Source organism: Rhododendron vialii, chromosome 5a (assembly GCF_030253575.1).
Source record: "Rhododendron vialii isolate Sample 1 chromosome 5a, ASM3025357v1".
NCBI classification, from domain to species: domain Eukaryota; kingdom Viridiplantae; phylum Streptophyta; class Magnoliopsida; order Ericales; family Ericaceae; genus Rhododendron; species Rhododendron vialii.
In genome coordinates, this window is record NC_080561.1 from 24,404,886 (window position 1) to 24,428,754 (window position 23,869).

General features: G+C 38.6%; 2 protein-coding genes across 2 annotated transcripts; one reads left to right on the forward strand and one right to left on the reverse strand.

The window, feature by feature from the left end:
• Window positions 1–4,541: 4,541 nt before the first annotated feature.
• LOC131327702 (uncharacterized) lies at window positions 4,542–5,204 on the reverse strand. The gene is made up of 2 exons (XM_058360843.1): window positions 4,993–5,204; window positions 4,542–4,941 (listed from the first exon to the last, which is right to left on the reverse strand). Exons 1-2 carry the CDS (start codon window positions 5,202–5,204, stop codon window positions 4,542–4,544), a joined length of 612 nt encoding a protein of 203 aa, XP_058216826.1.
• A 5,196-nt stretch (window positions 5,205–10,400) lies between these two features.
• Window positions 10,401–18,790, forward strand: LOC131327703 (uncharacterized). Its single transcript, XM_058360844.1, has 14 exons — window positions 10,401–10,421; window positions 11,702–11,863; window positions 12,777–12,947; window positions 13,125–13,385; window positions 13,587–13,672; window positions 15,829–15,936; window positions 16,055–16,100; window positions 16,200–16,337; window positions 16,422–17,027; window positions 17,113–17,262; window positions 17,563–18,081; window positions 18,161–18,267; window positions 18,346–18,526; window positions 18,608–18,790. Exons 1-14 carry the CDS (start codon window positions 10,401–10,403, stop codon window positions 18,788–18,790), a joined length of 2,739 nt encoding a protein of 912 aa, XP_058216827.1.
• The last annotated feature ends 5,079 nt before the right edge of the window (window positions 18,791–23,869 follow it).

Consider the following 23,869-nt stretch of genomic DNA (forward strand, 5'->3'; position numbering starts at 1 on the left):
GGTAAAGTAATTGCATACGCCTCTAGACAATTGAAACCTCATGAACATAATTATCCCACCCATGATCTAGAATTGGCTGCTATTGTTTTTGCATTAAAGTTGTGGAGGCATTATTTGTATGGGGTAGCATGTGAAGTCTACACCGACCATCAGAGTTTGAAATATCTGTTCACACAATGGGAGCTGAACTTGAGACAACGTAGATGGATGGAGTTAGTGAAAGACTATGACTGCACAATTCAGTATCATCCGGGTAAAGCCAATGTAGTAGCTGATGCTTTGAGTAGGAAATCTGCGGGCACTTTGGCTTCATTGCGGATCGCACAAGAGAATTTACTTGCTGATCTACGTTCTTTGCGAGTAAAACTTTCCGTTAATGGAACCGTTCTACTAGCTAGCCTTACTCTTAAACCCCTTCTAGTAGATCGTATTCGAGAAATGCAACAATCAGATGAGAATTTGGAAGAGATTAAGAAAAAGGTTAGAAAAGGAAAGCATAAGGACTTTGCAATGAGGGATGAAAATGTTTTGTATTTTGGGAATCGGTTATGTGTACCTAATGATCCATCTTTGAAAAGAGAGATTCTTGAAGAGGCTCATAGTAGCGCATATGCTATGCATCCTGGCAGTACCAAAATGTATCGTGACCTTCGAGAGAATTATTGGTGGGCTGGTATGAAGTGTGAAATTGCTAAATTTGTATCCGAGTGTTTGGTATGCCAACAAGTCAAGATAGAACATCAACATCCTGCAGGCTTGTTGCAACCTCTTCCTATTCCGGAATGGAAATGGGAACATATTACTATGGACTTTGTCCTTGGATTACCTCGAACCAAAACAAGAAATGATAGTATATGGGTAATTGTGGATAGACTTACTAAATCTGCACATTTCTTAGCCGTTAAAAACACATATTCATTGGATAAACTTGCTAGCATATATGTGGATGAAATTGTTCGATTACATGGCGCTCCAGTTTCTATTGTTTTAGACAGAGATCCCAGATTTACTTCACGATTTTGGCCTAGACTTCAAAACGCTATGGGTACTTCTCTGAAATTCAGTACATCGTTTCATCCTCAGACTGATGGACAATCCGAGTGTACAATCCAAACTTTGGAAGATATGTTGCGAGCTTGTGTACTTGATTTCCAGGGTAGTTGGGATCAATATTTGTCTCTTATTGAATTTGCATATAACAATAGTTATCAGTCAAACATTGGCATGGCACCATATGAAGCATTGTACGGCCGGAAATGCAGGACTCCAGTGTGTTGGGGTGAGGTGGGTGAAAGGAAGTTGGTAAGCGAAGAGGAGTTTCTAGGTCCAGAATTAGTAAAAGTTACTATTGATAAGGTAAAAGTGATTCGAGAACATCTGAAGGTAGCGCAAAGTCGACAAAAAAGTTACGCTAATGCAAGACGAAGAGACTTGGAGTTTAATGTGGGCGATCAAGTATTTGTCCGAGTATCACCATGGAAAGGGCGGTTGAGATTCGGTAAAAAGGGTAAATTAAGTCCAAGCTATATCGGGCCTTATGAGATTGTGAAACAGGTGGGCTCGACAGCATATCAGCTAGATTTACCTTCAGAATTAGCTAAGATGCATGAAGTTTTTCACGTATCCATGCTTCGTAAGTGCAAAGGAGATTCATCTAATGTGGTTCCTCAAACGGTGGAATTGAAAGATGATATGACCTACGTGGAACAACCAGTTTGGATTTTGGATCACAAGGAACAAGTCCTTCGTAACAAAATCATACCGCTAGTAAAGGTATTGTGGAGGAGTCGTTCAACAGAGTATGCAACGTGGGAAGCTGAAACTAACATGCGGAGGCAATAACCTCATTTATTTGGACAAAGTAAGTAAATTTCGAGGAAGAAATTTTATTAGGAGGGGAGAATTGTAACACCCGTTTCAAGCATGCACGTGCATCACATATGACATTTAATTTTATGTTGCATAGGTCATGCTAATTGTTACACGAGTTGTGTTATCATTTGCATATCATTCATTAATTGTTTAGCGATACATGATTAAATTTGAGAGTTTAGTTAAGTTAATTAAAAAGGATTGGACTTGGTAGGTGGAATGAAGGGTAAAGATGAGTTTTGGACCATTGGAACCCATACACCCAACCTCATGGGATAACTCTTCCCTAATAAACCTTCTACGGTATTCTATACCGTTCTACCGTTCCCGTTTCTTTTTTGTAGAGAGAGAGAGAGAGAGAGAGAGAGAGAGAGAGAAGCGGTGAAGAGAAGAAGGGGAAAGAATTGGGAAAATTAATTGAAGGTAACCTTATCTTATACCTAATTTATGTTTTGGGTATTGATCAAACATGTATATTCCTGCATATTCATGTAGTTTAAATCCTAATTAGGGCTTAGGAGAATGGATTTTGTGTAGTTAAAGTGGTTTAGAACAGAAATTACTTGGTTTAGAATTCTGCAGAATTGAAAAATTCATGTTTGTCTGATTTTGGGGAATTTTATTGAGATAGTTCGAAAGTTCTGAAATTTCTGGGAATTTTTCTGAGAGTTTCCCTATGAGTCTTCTATCTACAGTAAAAAATTCAGGATCTAGTTCAAAGTATTGAGCTCTATAGAAAATTTTAACCTAGCATCACTCAAATTCGGAACTGAGCAGTCTGCACCGACACAAGTTGGAAAAACAGTCATATCTTCTAGCTTGAGAATTGAAAACACATTCCGCTTGGTTTGTTGAAAACTAGACACGTAGAGCTTTCCAACGATGCAACCCGTGTACTTTGGTTATGCCTGAGCAATAACAGCTTTGCTGTTAAAGTTGACCCAAAATCTGTCTCTGCACCAGTTTTAATATTTGTTAAGTTATAATCGCGAGGCCGTAGTAAGGTTACCCGAACTCCGTTTTTTATGAATGACCTGTCGATTCGAAGAGGAAGAAGTTTACTTTTCAATGGTTAAAGTGTCATTCTTCAATTCACGATTATGTTTTGGATACGGTCAGAATAGTACATGTTGGTCATGGTCTAAGTCTTATTCTTGGGAATTCTTGCATCAAATCTCATTGAATCATCTTTGGAGCATTGAAACACATCACCCATGCATCATTTTTATTGCATTGGTCTCATGTAGTATCATACTAGGGATGGAGATTAAAAAGAAGATCATATGCTAGACTTATTGATGCATTTTACTTGCATTTTAACATGAGTTGGAGTATAAAATATACTAAGTATAGTGTCATTCATATTCTAGGATCTGGGGACGAGTCTCCACCTCAAAGTTGAGAAGGGGGCCTTTCGCTTTTGTCTTTTGGATCTCTAAGGTGCATGTGCTATTTCATTGAAGTGGCTAGCTAAAAATAAACTTATACTTTTTCTGCTAATGTTTGATGAATTTTTTTGACGGTTGTGGATATGGATCAAGTTGCTTGAAACATGATTTTATTTCAAGAGCATGCCATAGCTGTATTGTTGGTTGGAATTGTTTTCTTCTTGATGTACACAAGAAGGGTATAAATTGTCTGTTTGCTGTACACAAACAGGGCATAAATTGTTGGAAGTACCCTGTTCATAGGGTCACGATACCGTCATAACTCCTAGCAACCCTATGGTTTCTTGAAATATTGTTACTTACTTAATGGTTTGTGAAAAATAGTATGTTTCCTGCTAAATATGATTAGAAGCAGTACTCGATCCATGTTTGCTCGTGAAATCTGTTTTATGCTTTCCGCTTGAATGAAGTAGTAACACTCACAATCCTTTCGGGTAACTGAAGTAGAGTTTTGGTCCACTACTGGTCTGACAGGCTGTAGGAGTGGACGTGAGAGGTGACTTGGTGTCCTTCTGGCGTAGTACATTTGATGATGCAAATTTTTTGGGGTGTTGTTGTAGCTTTTGTGGATGTGAACTCATCTTGTATAGTTCTCTTGTAAAATTTATTTTGGAAGCCAGTTGTAATCTACTTAGTCGACATTATCTTGCGTTTATGGAATGAATTTCATTAAGGTTGATATTTAGCGTTCATTAAGACAGATTATGTTAATCCTTCTAAAGCGGGTCGTTACAGGAAGGCTGTCTTGGTGATGTCCTCGTCCTGGATTCTTAACTGATGGTAACCTGATCAGAGATCAATTTTGGAGAAACTGGTTGCTCCACTCAATTGGTTAAATAGGTCGTCAATCCTAGACAGGGGATATCGGTTCTTGACTGTGACTTGGTTTAACTTCCTATAGTCAATACACAGTCGAAGTGTTCCTTCTTTCTTCTTCACGAACAATGCGGGCGCTCCCCACGGTGATGTACTTGGCTTGATGAATCCTTTATCCAACAGCTCCTGCAATTGGGTCTTGAGCTCCTTTAGTTCTGCAGGGGCCATTCGGTATGGTGCCATCGAGATTGGTGCTGTTCCCGGTTGGAGTTCTATAGAGAAGTCTATCTCTCTTAGAAGTGGTAAACCTAGAAGTTCTTCAGGGCAAACATCGGCGTACTCGCAAATGATGTGCGGTAATTCCAATTCCATCCTATCGGTTTCTTCCTTTTGGAGACTAGCTAGTCATCCAAAGAGTTGATTCTGCCACCTGGATCTCTTCGTCGTTGAACTTGTCGTTTGTCTATCCCCCTTAAATCGGAAACGAGTCCCTTCAGAAGTATGAGTGGTCACCGTCTTCTGGTGGCAGTCTATGACCGCTCGGTGAGCTGATAGCCAGTCCATTCCAAGGATTATGTCGAAATCCGCTATGTTGATCACTCTAAGGTCGCAAGTCAGACGTAGGTTGGCTATTTTTATCTTGCACCCTCTACACACTAGATTAACAGCTATACTCCCCCCCAACGGCGATGTGACTTTCATACTCGTACTTAGGGGTTCTGTTTCTAGTGCTAGGGCAGTTACGCAAGCAAAAGATATAAACGAATGTGATGCACCAGAGTCAAACAAAGCTTGCACGCAGGTACTGTACAATAATAGCATACCTTGGATCACAGAGGGATCCTGCTCCTGCTACTCAATCTGTAGTGCAAAGATGCGTCCTCCAGTACTCTGTTGCGTTCCCATGGGCTGTTTCCCCTTGTTCTTCTGCCCATTCAGCTGCTGCGATGGGCCTACAGGGTTCTGCTTTCCAAATCCGGTCTGTCCCGTCTGTTGAGCTCTTTGGCCTCCAAAGTTCCCATTCCTTTCCCTCTGGGGTTGGGGGCATTCCCGCTTGTAGTGGCCCATGGTCTGACAATTGAAGCATTGAACTGACGCCTTATTTTGGCCGCCCCTCTGTGGTTCACCACGCCCTGGTGCAACAGTCTTCCATGGTTGGTTGTTTTGGGTCGGGGTAAAGGGTTTGGTAGGGTAGGGTCCGCGATTATTGTTGGAAGGTTGAGTTCGGATTGGTCCGCCGGTGTTGCCTGTCGCCCTCCTCCATCGGGTTTTCCTCACTCTCCAGTCGAAGAGCACATTGCACAACACCGGTATAGGTGGGAAAGGCCTGAGCTACCACAGCCCTTCTAGCAGTTGTCAGCCCCCACTCAAATCTTCTAGCCTTCTTGTCCTCGGTTGCAACAGCAATTTGGGCGTAACGAGACAGTTCCTTGAATTTGGCCGCGTATTGGGTAACGGTCATCGTTCCTTGTTTCAAATTTAGGAACTCTTGTTCCTTGGCCAAACGAAGGGGCATGGGAAAGTATTTGTCGAGAAACAGAGTTTCAAACTCGACAAATGTCATGGTGGCTATGGCATGGGTTAACTCCATCAGATCCCACCGGTAGCGGGCTTCTCCCTTCAGTTGGTATGTGGTCAAGGCCACACGATCTCCATCTTGGGTGATCCCTAAGGTTCTGAGGATCATTTTGACCTCGTTTAGCCATGTCTCGGCTACTACGGGATTGGTATCTCCGTGAAAAGTTAGAGGTCGTCGTTTGCAAAACTCGTTCATTGCCTGGGTTCGAGTCATAGGTCCATCGTCATGGTTTTGGTTCGGGCGGTTGGCATTCAAGGCTGTTATGAACGCTTGCATGATCTGGGCTGGGTCGGGATTTGCGGGAGATGTTTCTCCATAATCGTGTCCTACTTCGTTGCGTCGATTCACCATCTACGAGTAAAAATTGAAAGGGAGAGTTTTAGTCAATCTAAACAATTTTTCCTTTCGCAAATGGTATGTCTTTCTAAAAGTCAAACACAATAGATTATATAGTATACAATAGTACTCTTAAAAAAACAAAACAAACTTTTCATAGATAAGCAAGACTTACAATCACAAACATAGAGTTCTACTATAAAGCAAGTAGACTTAAAACAAGATTCCCTAATACAAGTTGAGACCATCCTACATGCTCTTACTACACGATCTTACGGTTTACAAAGCCTTATTCTACTCCGTGGCCACAGCATTCTAGGGTGGACTGATTCCAAAGACTTCTCTCAGGCACATCTTGTAGCTCCTTTCAGCAGCGGTCTCTTCTCTAAGAAGACGCTCACGTTCCTGTGCGAGCAGCTCTTCCATAGTTAGGACGGGTGGTTCCTCCAGTGGTCCTAGGTAGTACTGGGAGAGATTCAGCATTGTAGCCTCCAATTCTGGGTCAGACATGAGATAGTCAAATGGTTGCTCGTAGTTCTGCACAGGTGGTGCAGGGCCAAATGGTTGCTCGAAGTTCTGCACAGGTGGTACAGGGACCGGGGTAGATGGAAGGGGCTCGTGATTTGCAACTAGTGGGGGCATCTCCCAAGTGATTGGGACTTCATAGAGCTCCATGCCATCCTCGGATGGAAAGGTTGGTCCAGTGTACTCTGGCGCTAGCAATGACCGATAGTTGGCCAAGACTTGTGGGGCGAATGGTGGGCATCCTCCTTGTGGTACGTTCGACATCTATATCAATAAAGAAAATTATATATTAGACTTAATGGTGTACGGAGTAGACTGAACATAAATAAATACAAGTACACATAAACAGTGATCATATGCAAAAAGGAAAATACAAGTCTTTCATTGCCAAATAACAAGTACAACATAGATAGCTAAGCTTCCTACTACATTCCGATTACAACAAAAGATCCAACCACTGGCTAAGCTTTCCTAACTGGTCTAAAAGCTATTTGGGAATTCGACCCTAATTGAGCCTATATCGGTCTCGAAAGGTGGTGGGGGACATCCCCCGAGTCAGCGGGTATGTCCATGAAGTCGGGCATAACCCATTCTGTCGGTAACTCTTCAAAAATCAATATTTCCCCATCGTCGGGTTCCTTTTCGGGGAATTCTTCGGGATCTTCTTCCTCGGAATCTTCCTCGGGATCTTCCTCCTCGGAATCTTCCTCGGGATCTTCCTCCTCGGGTTCTTCATCCTCGGGATCCTTCTCAACTTCTTCAATAATGTTATCGGGAGGTGCTATTGGTGCTAGGGCGGGGGCTACTTCGGCATCGTTCTCCTCAATTAGAAATTCTACATCATTGGGGGATACTATTTGGACTAAGACTGGTACTGCTTCGGCATCATCCTCCTCCTCGGGAAGTATGATGGTGCCATGTTCTTGGTAGTAGTCATGAGTGTAGGGAAAGGCATATGGAAAGTAAGGATCTCCCACTAGTTGGTTCGTCATCGATCTTAAGGTACTTGCAAGATGGTGAGCTTCAGCTAGCAAGTTGGCTTGATAGAGATTTGGTTGGCTCATCTACAAGGAAAGAGTTTAACCTCAATTAGCAACGTTTTTAGACAAAGGTTTACTAACACTAAGAAAACTTTCGAGTTTCTAAATTCCACGTTCGATCCTTGATTTAAGTCATCATCCAATTGTTCGGGAATTCTCAGCTCGGTGGTACTGCCAATTTCCTACACCTTGCTTCAATCCGAAGATTGTTTTGTTAGAATTCCACCCAATTTGGGATGGTAAACTTAAACTCAAGTCACGTTTTGTGCAACGGTCAAGCTATCTTATGGTTCTACCCATTCTACCCATGGCCGAGGTTTGAACCTAAAGCTCTGATACCAAGTTGTAATGCCCCGAATTTCGGGAACGTTAAATAGACAATTCCATTGAAAATTAAATAGAGTCTGGCTCAATATTACATCATAATCTTAACAAAAGTACTTTTATTCAACAAAACAAGGGGGAACTAGGGTTTCTAGCTACTGCTCTGCTTGTTCCTCCATCCTAACTAGCTCCTCGGCTCCAAAGGCTTCCAAGGTGTAGAGCTCACCCTGTTCATCTATAAGGTCTGACACATTATACCGGCGTCGCCACCAATATAATATGTCAGGGTCACCAAAGGTAACACCGTGAGCAACAAAAGCTCAATAGAATATATCATACCCTCTAACCCTTAACTTATTAACAATCGATCACAAATTCAATGATTTCCACATAGTTCATACATATTCGACTAAACAGTTAACACTGACACATCCACATTCATTATTCAAACTAACGTTGGTGTCCATTATTTTTCGAGTTTCTCCTACGCCACTCCTCTAGACCGTGTCACCATTTTCCACATTTCATAACCATATCAACATTTCCAAAATCGTTTTTAACACACCCAACCTCGGTTCCGCCGTTCCTGTCTCCCGAGTATCCTCACAATGGTTTCGCCACACCGGGTTCCCATTGGCACACTTTGCATTGGCTCCTCTCCGCGGATAACCAAGCCACACACCCAACCTCGGTTCTGTCGTTTCGGTCTCCCGAGTATCCTCACAATGGTTCCGCCGCACCGGGTTCCCATTGGCACACAAAATACACACCACACAATGGGCTACCACGTCCGGCCACATTGCGGTTTCCAAAACATTTCACCCTTTCAAAACACGCCTTTTCATCAACCACGCCCTAGGTGTCATGTTTCTAACTTTCTCGATTTTCGTGTCACATTTTCATGCATAGACTCCACGGTAGGACTTTTAACAAAAGTAAACATAGAACATTCATTGTAATCTTGAGACTAAATTAGCAAGATCATCCAACTCTATATTACTAAGCATGCTCAAAACACAACTTAAAGCATAACGCCACATGTAAGGACGCCTTTGTAGTGAAAATCACTTATGCTTTAAAACAAGACAAGTAATACAAACAATTCATAATACATGCTCATAACCATCTAAAGATCAAAATACGAATACTTCTATCAACGATAAAGTCTTATCTTTTGAAAAACCGTTCTTTATTCCTTTGAGGGAAATTCAAAACAACACATGTTTATTAGAATCAAAGTCGATTATTCCAACATGTTCATACTTCCATTAGCGAGAATAAGTTTACTAATTATCATGCATTTCAAACCTATAGGTGATAGATAACCTTATATATGAAAAATCCACTTATACTTCCAACATACGGTTCTATGTTATACGTTGAGTTTAGTGGACAAGGGACTCTACCTTTCTTCTTGGTGGTAGTTGACGACTACGAAAAGTAAGTTGGTGTTTGGGCGGAGTAACTTCTTACGGTGAGCTTCCGGGAGCTTCGAAAGAGAAGGGTTTCTCTCGAAACTAGTTTGTGACTAAAACTACTCTACTTTATGGATCGAAAAGGTGGTTTGGGGATGAGTTTCTTGAAGAACACAAAAAGAGCTTCAAGAGGACAAGGAAAACTAAGCAAGAACAAGTAAGAACACAAGCTTTCTTAGAGAGAGAAGTTGGAGGATGAAGGTGTGAGTTGAATGGTGAGAATGGGGTGCTATTTATAGCAAAAATTTGGACTCCCTCTCCTCCCCCATGGCCGGCCCTCTCTCTCTCTCTTCTTTCCCATGGATTTGCTCCATTGTTTAGTCAAATCAAGCCTTTAATCAAGATCCTAGCCTTCCCTCACTTGTCAATCCAACTTTTAGGCTATAAACTAGGTGATCATGAAGGGTTTTATGGCTTGTCTTGTCCTAGGTTGGGCTAACTTGCAAGGAAGAACAAATGATGGCTAGGATTGTACTTTGGAACACTAGAAATGGGTTGTAAAGTTGTCAAATAGGCTTAAGGCTATAAAGGGTAGCTTGTGGGAGTGTACAAAGTCACATGCACACACCACACTCTCTCCCTCTCTCTCTCTCTCTCTCTCTCTCTCTCTCTCTCTCTCTCATCCTCTCTATCTCTCGGCCTCCTCTCCCCCCCCCCCCCCTCTCTCCCTCTCTCTCTCTTTCTCTCTCTCTCTCTCTCTCTCTCTCTCTCTTGTACCATGTATATATATATATATATATAACTACATATATGGTTATATATGTACTTAAAGATTCTAGGAAAGTAACTTTGGTGGGCAATTTAGGTTTAGGCCTATTAATCTTAGGGTTGCATGCATGCATGGCTATTCTTGCTTCCTTTGGAAGCAAAATGATGACCTTCCTTTGTATGACTTGTCTTGTCATATATGTACATTCAATGGCAAAGCCTAATATCTATTATCCAAGGGATAATATTTTCCTTAACATATACGGAGTATTAACCAATGGTTAAAGAAGTAATGATGGTAGGTATGGGCTTGAATGACCATTCATGGGGTATAATGATTACCCCTAAAGGTCTAAGGGTTCAATTAGGTTTGGGAGGGGTTTATAAGGTTAAAAAGGTCCAATTAGGGTTAGGGAAATGTAACTAGGTGAATTGATAGTCCGGTTCCTCCAACTAATTGGTTGAAAGCTAACTTTATTAGCCATGTAGGGCTTTTAGTCAAGAAATGAAATTTAAAGGACTAAAATCTAATTATGACGGATTATAGAAATTAAAAAGGAATATTAAAAGTAATATTAAGTAATTAAAAGAAATTTTGATAAATAAATGAAATTTTTATTCATTAAAAATTCCGAGTCGTTACACGGAAACTAACTATAAGAAAGAACACCAATGGCAACATTCATCGGCAACAACATGCATGAATAACCGTGAGCGTGTTCTAAGTCGATTTGAGCTTTGTGGGGGTTCTCCTATCAAAAAGTCTACTGTCAACGCACCAAAATGCAATGGCCGGCCACCGCACGCCGTGTGGGCCCCGCACTGATAATCTGAGTCATTTAATAATTTATTTAAAAAAAATCGAGTAGGCATTGTGAAAAATTAGCTTGATCCGATATGTATAGGTGCTCGAATCCATCTTCTCATCTTTGGAAAATTGGAAAGATTGGTTTTCCAATTTTTCAAAAAAGGAAGATTGGATTTGAGTACGTACACATATCGGATCAAGTTGATTTTCTGTTACGCCTACTCAATTTTTTTTTTTCAAAAATTATTGAATGACTCAAATTATCTGTGCGGAGCCCAGAGTGGGTCCCACACGGCTTGCAGTGGCCGGCCACCGCATTTTAATGCGGTGACTGTAGCATTGTTGGTTCTCCTATATGAAGAGACATTGGGGAGGCTCTCAAAAAAAACAAAAAGACATTGGGGAGTGCTAGCTGGGATTGCATTTAGGTGTTATATTAGGGTTTTAAGTTTCTCTTTGGTTACCATTAGGGTTTTAATTGTTTCCCTTTCAGGAGTTCCACTGGAGTTTTGTCTCTATTATTAAGTGCTTGTTTGGAAGTGACAGACATAGTCAGCTCTTAATTATCTCTCCTCGTTCATACTAAATCCTCTCAATCTTCGGAATACATTTTAACTTATGATTAGGTGGAACCACGTAAATGATTGTTTTATTGCTTGATTATTTATTGGTTTGTATCTTCTCTACTTCGTGATTGTCATAACAAATTGACATCAGAGCTCAAGGTTGCATTCTAGGCATTCCTTATTTCCACTGTTCTTATTTTTTAGGAGCGTCTCGATTGCAATTATGATGGCGAAACAAGAATTGAGAAGTTTGATAGGCAAATCAATTGCTTTAGTCTATGGCGGGTGACGTTAAAGGCTTTGTTAGTTCAATTAGACAAGGCTTTGTTGGAAAATGACAAGAAACTTGAAAATATGGTGGAGGATGTTTGGAAAAAACTCGATGCTAGAACCCTCAATCAGATTTAGTTAAGTCTTGTTGATGATGTGTTTTGTGAGGTTGAGGAGGAGACTAAGGATTCCAAAATATGTTTGAAGTTGGAAATCATCTATACCATCAAGTCCCTCACGAACAAATTGTTTTTGAAGTAGCACCTCTAAACGTTTCGTATGAAGGATGATACTCTCGGGTTTTTATCCCGATAAGCGAAAGTCAATATTGTTACAATAGTTAGATTAACACATTGGAGAAGGAGTTGAACATCTCATCTCTTTTCTTTTAGGACTTAAGTACATCCCCTTATGCTGTTGGGCCAAAGGCCTCTTAACAGATGACCTGCCCTTTAAAGACCATTTAGATGAGTTAAATAAAATCATTATGAATCTGAAAAACATTGATGGTAAGATTGATGATAATGATCAAGCCCTTTGTCTTCCTCACTCCCATTTTAAATGCCCTCTACGGAAAATTCAACTTTTTTAGGAGTCAAAATTATTGCTTTAGATTTTAAAAATTAACTTTCAAAGCTGTGCAATTAAACAAATACATTTAAATGGGTTATATCTTTAGATTTGAAATTTAAAAACTATGCAATATGAATCTTGTTTGATAGATTTCAATTAGTTTTATTATACAATTTCTTTTAAATCATGAAATTTTTTGTCAATTTAAAGTGACATGAATATCAACAATGGACAAACCAATTGGCAAAAAAGAGTACTTTTAAAAGTTAGAATTGGAAGTTTGGTTTTGATGGTTATTGTTAGAAATGAGATACTTATTTTGGGACATCCTAAAATAGAAACATGGACATTTAAAATAGAGCGGAGGGATTAGAGTAAAATGTGCGCATTTTGTTACTACCCTAGCTAGTTTATGCACATGATACTATTTCCATAGAGTAAGTTAAATCCAGCTTATATTCTAAGGAATATATTGAGGGAAAAAGTATATGGTGAGAGTGAAGGCTATGCTGATAAATTATTTGTGCAAGAAAAACTAGTTGAGAGGAAAAATGGCAACAGATGGATTTCTGGTTCACTTTTCATTTATCAAGAGACAATTAATAAAGTTTTTTAACCATACGAAAACGGACATACTAACGGAGATTGTCCTAAATTGAAAAATAAGGCTAAGAAGGAAGAGAATGTGGTTCTTCTTGGTATTGTGAAGGAGATTCTGATGAATCGAAGACTGTTTTCTCAATGACCATTTGTGATGTTTGTTCAGATACTGGATTGATTCTAGATTTTGGGTGTTCCTACCATGCTTCCGTCCCATAGAGATTGGCTTGCATCCTCTGAATCGATCAACGATAGTAAAGTTCTTGTGAAAAACAACATGCCCTGCAAGACTAGTGGGATAAGAACTATTAGAGTCAAAATGCATGATGGTATTCTAAGGACATTATTTGATGTTAGACATGTTCCAGATTTGAAGAAAATCTTATCCCTTGATTCCAATGGTTGCAAGTACATCACTAAAGGTGGAGTTTTGAGGTTTCTAAAGGTACTATTGTTTTAATGAAGAATCAGAGATTGAATAACCTCTATGCGATGGAGGACGGTATGGTTCGGTTATGGGTGTTTCGTCATTGGTTTCATCATCGAAGGTTATGAATCTAATTTTGTTTTTACTTAGTTTTGGCATATGCAGTTTTGGCATGTTGCCTGAACTTGTCTCGTATCCTCTCCATGGGTTGCCCTGTAGTTATGGCCCCCAAAGCGCTACAAGCTAGTCAAGGGTAATAGATGGCCCTCCTTCCAGATTCGTCCTCTCCATGGGTTTCACACAAGGTTTTTTATATTTTGAGTCAAAGGTGTGTTAAGTGCTGTGTCCCTAAAACCGATATATTGGGTAATTTGGTGCTCATATATATATGGTTTTCTACTCCTTGGTAGGTGTAGAAAAGGAAAAAGAACATGATTCTTGTATTCTCCTATTCTCCTTATATTCTCTTACATTTTTTTTCTTTGTTCATGTAAAATTATTAAACTATCCTAATTTTTTAATTTATTGTTCACATGATAAACACAAGAAATGAGGTGCAAAAGATTAAAAGAGCAGTGCAAAAGTCATTCTAAAAAACAAAAGAATAGAAATTGGATCGTGTCTAAATTGCAAAATGATTGAAGTCTCCTCGAGAAAAATGATTTAGCATCTAAAATAGTAATTGATCATGGTATTGTGTGTGTTTGAATGACTATTTTGAAGGAGATAATTAGTTTTCGAATAACATTGAGGGTCTATCCCCCTATCCGACCTTTTAGCTTATTACCTTACTCGGGTTTGCCCGTGCCTGAAGGCACAACACAACGTGAGATCTAATTAGTGGCAATTGTGCAATTAATATTGTTTGAGAGAGAGAGAGAGAGAGAGAGAGAAAGAGAGAGCCGTAGGATTTATGGAGCAAATCAATGGTTAGGATTTATAGAGAGATAAGATTCAAAAACAGTTCTCCTTTATTATGTAGATTTTATCTCTAAATTTTGTTGGCTGAAATGGAACGGAATTGAATACCAAAGGTTTAAGAATGTGCCCGCAATAATTTTTCTAAAATGTCCCCTTTCCACTTTTTCCGCTTATTAAGGATAATTCACCGCATGGAGCATAAAAGAGGAATACTGCGGATATAGACGTAAGTGCACAAATCTTAGGTGATAAGAACTTGTTCATGCACGTGGCTAATATATATACACTAGATGCAAGATCCACATACAACAAATAGTTTCAGCACATCTATATTTAGATCTATGCACTTTCTCAGTTTCTATCTATAGCATTTTTGAGATAAAGAAAGAGGGTTTAAGTAGGTTGGATGATAAGGAATCCTGTTTCCTAAACCAAACAAGGCATAAGGGCTTTCCAAGGGCTATACCTTCGCGTTCTGGTGCCTTTTTTGGACACTATGTTAGATCTATTCTCACTTCGTGCCGTGGACGTGACCTGAATCTGACCCACATTGGTGGCTCCGGCTCCCATGCCCCAATCCGGTTTTGGGGCATCATGCCCCTTTTGATTTTAAATCGTTGGATCTTGTTATTCAATCTCAGCCCTTGATCAATTCCCCTCTCTCTCTCTCCTCTTAACCTTTTAAATCGGTTACTCCTCTGACTCTCACTCTCTCTCTCCTCTTAACCTTCTAAACCGGTTACTCCTCTGGCTCTCACTTTCTCTCTATCTTCTGCGTCTTCTCTTCTTCTCACGCCCACAGCATCTCTTCTCACGCCAGAGCAGGACTCCGCCATAACAGTCCCTCCACAACAACTCCTCCACAGCATTCTTGGACGCTTCTCCACAACATCACTCAAGGTACCTGCCCTTTCCCTCTCTCTGGCCAAAACACACACACGGCACACACACATGGCGTGGGTTGCTTGGGAAAATAGGGGAAGATTTAGGGTTTTGTGAAAATCAGGGCAGATTTAGGGTTTTCTGAAAATCAGGACAGATTTAGGGTTTTTTGAAAATAGAAACTTTTGGGGCATTCTCAATACCCAACAGCTAGCAAATCGTGAATCCAAGTTCGGCATTGAATACCCAACAGCTACAGGGTTCTGTAGTTGGTTCTGTAGTTTTATTTTGTGCAAGTAGTCTCGGCATTAAAGCCTTTGTGCCTAGTAAATGGTTATCAAATCAATGGTTGTCATTTTTATTGTAAGGTTTCAGGGCTGGACTGTGCGTGCATTTGTTAATTGGTTGGTTGAGAAATTTCCTTAACTTGGAAAGAAAGTTGAGTTTATTTATTTGGAATTTTTTTGAAAAGGAGTCAGGTAGTGATAAGTTCATATAGTGATCAATAAGTAACTCTCTGATGTGATCTGAACAAAAGAAAAATCACTTTGTTCTCTAGTGAATGATGCGCTTGCATTGGTCTGAAGCAAAAGAAAAATCACTTTGTTCTCTTTTACAGTTTTATATTTTTTGTGCAATCTTTTGTGTTGTTTTGTAGTGTTATGGCTCCACCAAAAAAGAAAACTAAGGGGAATGTGGTAGCTGTAGATTGCCGTAATGAAGAGTTGAAAGAAATGGATGAAAAATGCCATAATGAAGTTCCGAAGCACCCTCGTAATGCATGGATATTTTTCTAATATGTCATTTTGCAGCTTTGTGAATCTATTAATGCAATGGCATAGATTTGTGATATTGTAGTTTGATTTGTAATTTGTTGGTTGTAGCCAAGAACAATGCAAGTTGAAGGATAATGATCCGTTAAAGCCAATGGTAACTATTTAATTTTTGCTATATTGGTGTTTCCGTGTTTACACTTATATGGATTTTGAACTTCTCAAGCTAGAATTTGTACTCTTTCAATAATTGTAGTCAATGGAGGAAATTTCTGAAAAGTGGAAAGCTTTAGGAGACCATGCTAAGCGAAAGTACAAGAAAAAATCTATCAGGAGTACCGAGAAATACAAAGAGCACAAAATTAAGCTTGATCTTCCGAAGGGTCCGAAGGTGGTAATAGTATCTATGTTCATTCATATGCTTTTCAGTTTTTATTGCTCTCGTGAAATTGATTAGAGTTGTTGATTTTATGTTTAGAACACCTTTACATCAAGGACTCAACTTAAGGCGGCTTATGATAGGATGCAAGAACTTGATCCGCATCAAGTAGAGAGTGTAAAAGCTATAGGGTTTGGAGGTATCTTACAACTGAAATGTACGAAGTTAGATCGAACTCTTTGTGAGTTGTTGGTGCAAAATTTCGATCCTGTGTCTCTTTGCTTGCATGTGCATGGCAAAGATTGCATAATTACACCACTAGATGTGAACCACATTTTAGGATTGCCATGTGGTGGCCAAAGGGTGATCCTTGAAGGGGAATATACCGAAATTCATGAATTGTGTTTGAGGCATAAAGTACGTGACCAAGGTTCTATATCTTTTGATCATTTACACAATTATTTGATGAACAACAAAAAGGACGACGATGACTTCAAGGTTTCATTTGTGTTGTACATAATGGGGACTATTCTATGTCCAACATCAGAATTTGGAGTCAATAAGCGTTTTCTCCATGCATTAAAGGACTTGTTCTCTGTACGGGAGTTGGACTGGAGCCAATTTGTTCTTAAGTTTTTAGCCGAAGGGATTCAAAAGTATCAGAAAGGACGCAAAGTGATTCGGGGATGTCTATTGTTCCTAATGGTACATCTCTTAACTTTGTTTATTAAGTCAAAGTTTTTTTGAATGTTGAATTGATTATGTATGTCAATCTTTGATTTTCCTACAGTTGTTTTACTTAGAGCATTGCACGCCAGCCAAATATTTCACTTCCCGATGTGGTATGCGACCTTCACCCCGCCTCTCAGCTTGGGGAGATAAAGACATAAGGGAGAGAGCTTGTTGGTTCAATAAGATAAGAAAACGGAAAGGTGAAAAGGTAATGTGTAGCTGCTGTTAACCAATGATGAATCTTTTTCCGTGAGGATCAGTTCTAGAAATGTGCCTGTCATGTGGAAATGGACTGAATAATCTCATGTGGTTGCCGTTTACCTGTCAAGATGTTATGTCCAGCACTTGAGATTGAGTGCAGTCTATTATATTGCTCTTTTTTCGTGAGGATCAGTTCTGTTGTTACTGCTGAAGCTATTTTGACTGTTGTGTTGCTGCTGTTCGTTTTGATGTTGTTTGATTGTAGTTGATGCTATGAGATATGGTTCTTTCCCATTTTTCATAATAGGTCAAAGTCATTGTTGAAGATGGAATTGGCAAGAGAGAGAGAATGATGAATCAAGGAAGGGAGGTTGACCATGATAAATCAATGGAGAATGACCAGGTTAAAAATCTAACTAGTATGGTAGAGAGAATGTCGAGCCTCTTAGAAGAGACATTGGCCGCTATGCATGAGAAAGATAGTAAACATAAATATTCTGCGACTAATAGAGGCATTAACAAGAAAGACACTCCATCTGCCTTGGAGGAACCCGATGTTGAAGGACATTTTAAAACTAAGAAGGCAAAATGCACCGAAAATGCATTATCGGATCAGATGACATCTCCTCTAAAGACAAACAAGGAAAAAGCCAAGGAGGAAGCTAAATTGAATGCTTCATCAAAGAAATTACGAAAGATGGCAGCTAATGTTCATGAGGCCTTGTCTCGTACGGCTCCTGCAATTGATGGCAAGAATAAGTGGGAAAAAAAATTGAAGACAAATAGGTTTGACAAATCTCAGCCGCTGAAGAGAAATGCCAACAAGGTAACAAGATGTGATTAATTATTATATTCTTAATTCTATTACGGTTCTCTCATTAGAATGCGTGATTGTTAATTTGTAGAAGCCTACCATGGAAGCGGAACCCAAGAGGGCAGATGTAATGGCCACACTTTCCAACGAAAAGCAGTTGATGCTAAGATATGTCTTTGACCATATCCAGTCTGAAAGGTAGGAATTCTTACAAGGCAGACATAGTTATACATATTTAATTGTTAGACTAGTAACAATTTGCCTTATTACTTGTAGGGAAATTCTTTGTGACTTGGGCATAGAGCATTTAAATAGGCATGATTTTTTTTCTACAAGGCCGAATGAGTGGATTGAGAGTGGACTGATAAACTTAGTTGCTTTGAAAAAAACTCTACTACAAAAGAAGAGGTACCCGACTGGATTATGGCCAACGTGGTATTTGCCCACCTATTTTTCGGTATGTATTTGTCATGCATTACTTGTTTTAATAATTGCGAATGTGGTTATAGTTATTAACGTGTAAGTGCTCCCTTTGTAGAATTATGCTTTGCGTGGTGGTTTGAATGCCAAAAGTTGGGCCAGAAATTATACGGGAACTCATCGATACACGGGGGAACCCCAAGCATGTGAACGGGTGTACATCCCAATAAATGATTCAGACAGTCATTGGTCTTTCCTTGTTTTGATGAATGTTGAAAAATTTTATGCCTGCTTGTGGTGAATGAAAGGATACCCTACCATTTTAGTGGCCATGTCATCAAACTGGAGGTGCTTACCGTGTCAAATAACGTACTTACCATGAATATAGGATGTACATAACTAAACTGGACATTCTTACCACAGATTTTGGAAAGAAAAAAACTCTACTGAAGGTGCTTACCATGACAAAGAACACACTTACCACGAATACAAGATGTACTTAACTAAAATTGGACATTCTTACCACAGATTTTGGAAGGAAAAATAGTGACTGGAGGTACTTACCATGAAAAAGAACATACTTACCACGAATAAAGGACGTACTTAACTAAAGCTGGACATTCTTACCCCAGATTTTGAAAGGAAAAAATATTACCACAGATTTTGGAAGGAAAAAATAGTGACTGGAGGAGCTTACCATGAAAAAGAAAGTACTTATCACGAATACAGAATGTACTTAACTAAAGCTGGACATTCTTACCACAGATTTTGAAGGGAAAAATATTATCACAGATTTTGGAAGGAAAAAATAGTGTCTGGAGGTACTCACCATGAAAAAGAACATACTTACCACAAATACAGGATATACATAACTAAAACTGGATATTCTTACCACAGATTTTGGAAGGAAAAAAACTCTACTGAAGGTACTTACTATGAACAAGAACCTACTTACCACGAATGAAAGATGTTTATAACTATAAACTGGATATTGTTTCCACGAATACTGGATGTTTTTACGATTACAAATGAAAGACATTACATGAAACAAAGGTTACGATTACATTTATCCTTCAAAACCGTTGCCGGGAATTGTTGACCATCCTTCAAAGTTGCTGCCTAGGATCTGAGCCTGAACGCTATTTGGATTTGTTGACAATCCAGCAGCCTGTATAGTTTAAAAGTTATAATAATTAGTGAATGGACAAATGGATATTAGTCTATTAAATGACTACATAATAAGAGACTTACCAAATTTGGTTCGACACTAGATTCACAACCATTGGCAGTGAATGATTGTGGGTAATATGCAGATGAGTCTCGCCCAGTAAATGATTGTGGGTAATATGTAGATGAGTACCGCCCAGCGAATGATTGTGGGTGAACTATGCTTGAATCTGATTCATTCTCGTTGATGTTCTCCATATTGTTTGATACTAATTTCGGACATTTCGTTCGCATATGACCAGGTAGTCTACAGTGGCCACATTTTCTTACCTTTGGGATAAAGTCCTTTGCCAAATTTTGGCTTCCTTTACGCTTGATAATGACGGGATCGCCAATACCAAAATGCATAGATATCCCCTCGACATTGTTCTCTTCTCCTGTCGCTTTTTGCTTGCTTTGAACATCTAACATATAAAGCTCTCTCATTTTGAATGTTAACCTTGCGATTTCTTCTCTTGCCTCATCATATGCATTGGTTGAGTGTGAAGCATAAAAAGCCATTTCGACACATGCAGTTGACAATGCACCATACCTTGTCGTTTGGGTTACCCATTCCGACATCGATGTGCGGCCATGAAGAGAGGAGGACTTGGCCATTTTTCTCCACCTTTGTGAGATCAGATAAGAGGGAATTTCTCTCAAGTGCTCCATTTTCATTACCGAAATCATATGACAACAAGGGAATCCAATTGACTCAAATTTCAAGCAAGAGCATTTCATGATGCCTTCAGTTGGCTGATAGTATACTGACCACGTTGCATCCTCTTGTTGATATCGAGATAAGTAGTAAACCAGAAAATCTTCAATCTCAACTTTATCCACCCGAAACAATGATTGCTCTTTCTTAATTTCATCGCGAAATTTCTTGAATATGGCCCGAGAAAATGTATCAGCTGCATGTTGTTCAATGCGTTTCATGGCTGTAGAAAGAATGGGAGTACTATTCTCACTCTCTACTTGTGCCTTAGCCTCATTATGTTGAAGTTTAGCAAGAGCCCTATCATATGCTTGTACAAATTCAAAAAGCCGTAAACGTAGTTTTAGGAATCGATTCATAAATGCGTTCATTCCCTCAACACGTTGTGTGCTTTTTGCTCCTGCAAAAAAAATACCTCGCAAGTACCCCTCAGCCCATAGGTGCCGTTTTTTGTAAACCTCTATCGCCCAATTGTTTTCATGAAGATTATAGTTGTCCACAAGATTTGTCCATGCAATTTCAAACTCTTCTTCCATTGGCATTGACATGCATTTTTCAAAGTCACACAGGAATCCGGGAACATGGACATTACTCACAGCAGTCTTTTTCATATGCCATTTGCATAAACGATGACGAGCATTAGGCAACACAGTTTTTATTGCTCTCCTCATGGCCTTATCTCCATCTGTCATTACTGACACTGGCATTTTTTCATTGCCCATGGAATCAAGAAACTTTTCCAATACCCATGTATAAGTCTCAACAGTCTCAGCAGTCAACAATGCACACCCAAATATTGCAGTTTGGAAGTGACTATTAACTCCAGCTAGTATCACAAAAGGCTTCCCATAAGCATTCGTTCGATAAGTAGCATCAAATAGTAGCACGTCTCCAAAACACAGGTAGTCTGTTAGAGATGTTGAATCTCTCCAAAACATATTATTTGACCGGTTTTGCTCATCCACGTCATACTTGTAATAGAACAAGGGGTCATATTCTGCTTTCGCACATAAATAGGCTAATGCACCTTCCGCGTCCCCATCCGCAACCTCTATTTTGCGTTGAGCTGTAAAATGATTATAAAGATCTTTTTGTGTGTATCCAATCTTGTCATATCCACCAGATTGTTGTGCGGCAAAATTTATAATATGACTTGTTTTAATACCAACTTTATGCATTGTATTGGCCGAGGCTTTATCAGGACTACGAACCTTCCTGTGAGAGCGGAGGAAGGGCACACCCATAGGCCCTATCAAGTTATGGTTGTGGAAGCTTACAAAGTTAGCAACCACGTATTTGTTTGATTTTCGATCTAATTTGAGATGAAATATAGCAGGACATCCAACTCTAGTTTCTGCCATCGGCTCTTTTTTTCGATCTTCTCTTTCCATATACTTAGCTTCTCGATATCCTTTTTTTGAGCAAACCCACTTCCTTGAAGTAACAATACCCTCATTGTCCTTGTGAATATTATCCTTTCGGACACTAAAGTCTTTCACTTTGGCATATGCATTATAGAATCTTTCTCCATCCTCATCCGAATCAAATGTCATTTCATAAACATCTTCTTCCATTAATTCATCCAACCGATAATCGTCAAGTCCGTCATCAACACCATATCCGTCATCATCGCTATGTCCATCATCATCACCATACCCATCATCATCGCTATGTCCGTCATCATCACTAATGCCATCACTAATGTCTATCACTACATTCTTCCCTTTCAAATTGTCATCTATCTCTCTGATTCTGGTAAAATACGACCACAATCGGTGGTAAGTGTTTTCATATATAGTGGTAAAAATACAACACATTATGGAGATAATTCTGAATCTGCTCAAATATGATCATAGTTTGTGGTAAGTATTTTCATATATCGTGGTAATCAACTGATATGGTCATTTTTATCTTGACAAATCAACAACAAACCAAAAACATAATCATTAACTTTTTGCTAAAAATAATAAATTATGTTCAATAGCTAAAAATAACAACTAAATAAAGACTACAGAATGAGGATAAACTTACTTGGTCAAATTCTTCAATTTATTGTTCTTGAAAGTTAGAGAGGTTCTTCAATATTCATTTCCTGAGACAAGAAGGAATATGTGTGGAAAAGTGAAAAATCAGATGGATAAGTTTGAGGAGTTTAAGGTAGGTAGGGAGGAATTTCGTATCTTTAATGACATAATATGGGGTAGGTAAGCATTTATTTCACAAGTTTGACAATAAGTGAATCATTTTCAAAAGTAAGTAAAGCCTTTACATAAGGTAAGTACCAGCAAGAATTGTGGTATGTACACATATACCGTGAACAACCGAATATTGTGATGGTAACTAAATCCAGCCGGCGTGGTATAAATAGCCTGATTTTGTGGCAAGTATGACATTAATGACAGGTTGGTACGAATTTATGTAACATAACTAATGCACCATAATGAGGGTAGTTAATACGGTAACTACCACAATAAATGTGATGTTAGTTAGTTCTACTTAATTTGTATTACCTTATAATTAAAACATAATACCTTAATGATTAATAAAACTAAATGACGTATTGAATGGGTTATTAGAGATCAATAGTTAGTGGTTACTCTTACATTAGCCAATTGTATCAATCACTTATTGATTGCAACTAAGACTACTGTTAACTACTACTTCTACTAATAACATTGATCACTATTAACCTACATTAACCAATTCATTTTAGCCAAGTATATTAATACTCAATCATCACAATATCATCACTTATTGAATATGATCAATCAATTAAGCTTTCAGTCAAATGATTTTGACTACTATAGTAGATTATAGAGATTAATCGCTACCCTATCACTAATTGAATAGTCTAATGTCAATTATAACTACTAATTGTTATAATATCACGTTAAACGATTGCTTACATCATTTCAAATAAATTATTTAAATTTAATTAGGATATTATTACAATTATATGGTTTATATTTATTATTTTTTAAAATTTGTTATAAGGAACATATAAACACAAAGTAAAATTTTAATAGAATATATTAACAACATTAATTGTAAGTTATTCAAAACAACAAATGAATAAATATTTTCTCAATAATATTTGTAAAGTACTTTTTAATTAAAAATAATTTAATGAAATATATTAACAACATGAATCTAAAATCAAGGCAATTGTTTGGCTTAAATATCTAGTTTTGAAAATTTGTTATAAAAAATTTGTTTACAAATTAAGTATTATTAAATTCATATTTTCACCCAATATTTGATAATCTATTACACAAATGATTAGAAAAATGACAAAAGATAGGGTAAATAGGACAAAAGTGGTGTGAACTTATAAATTTTCAATAATTAAAAAAATTCTTGCAAAAAGGTACATTTTTCTGCCAAAAAAATTTATTTTCCCACCAAAAACCGGCTACCTAGAGAACAAGTTAGAGAGAGAAAGGGCAAAAACGTTGA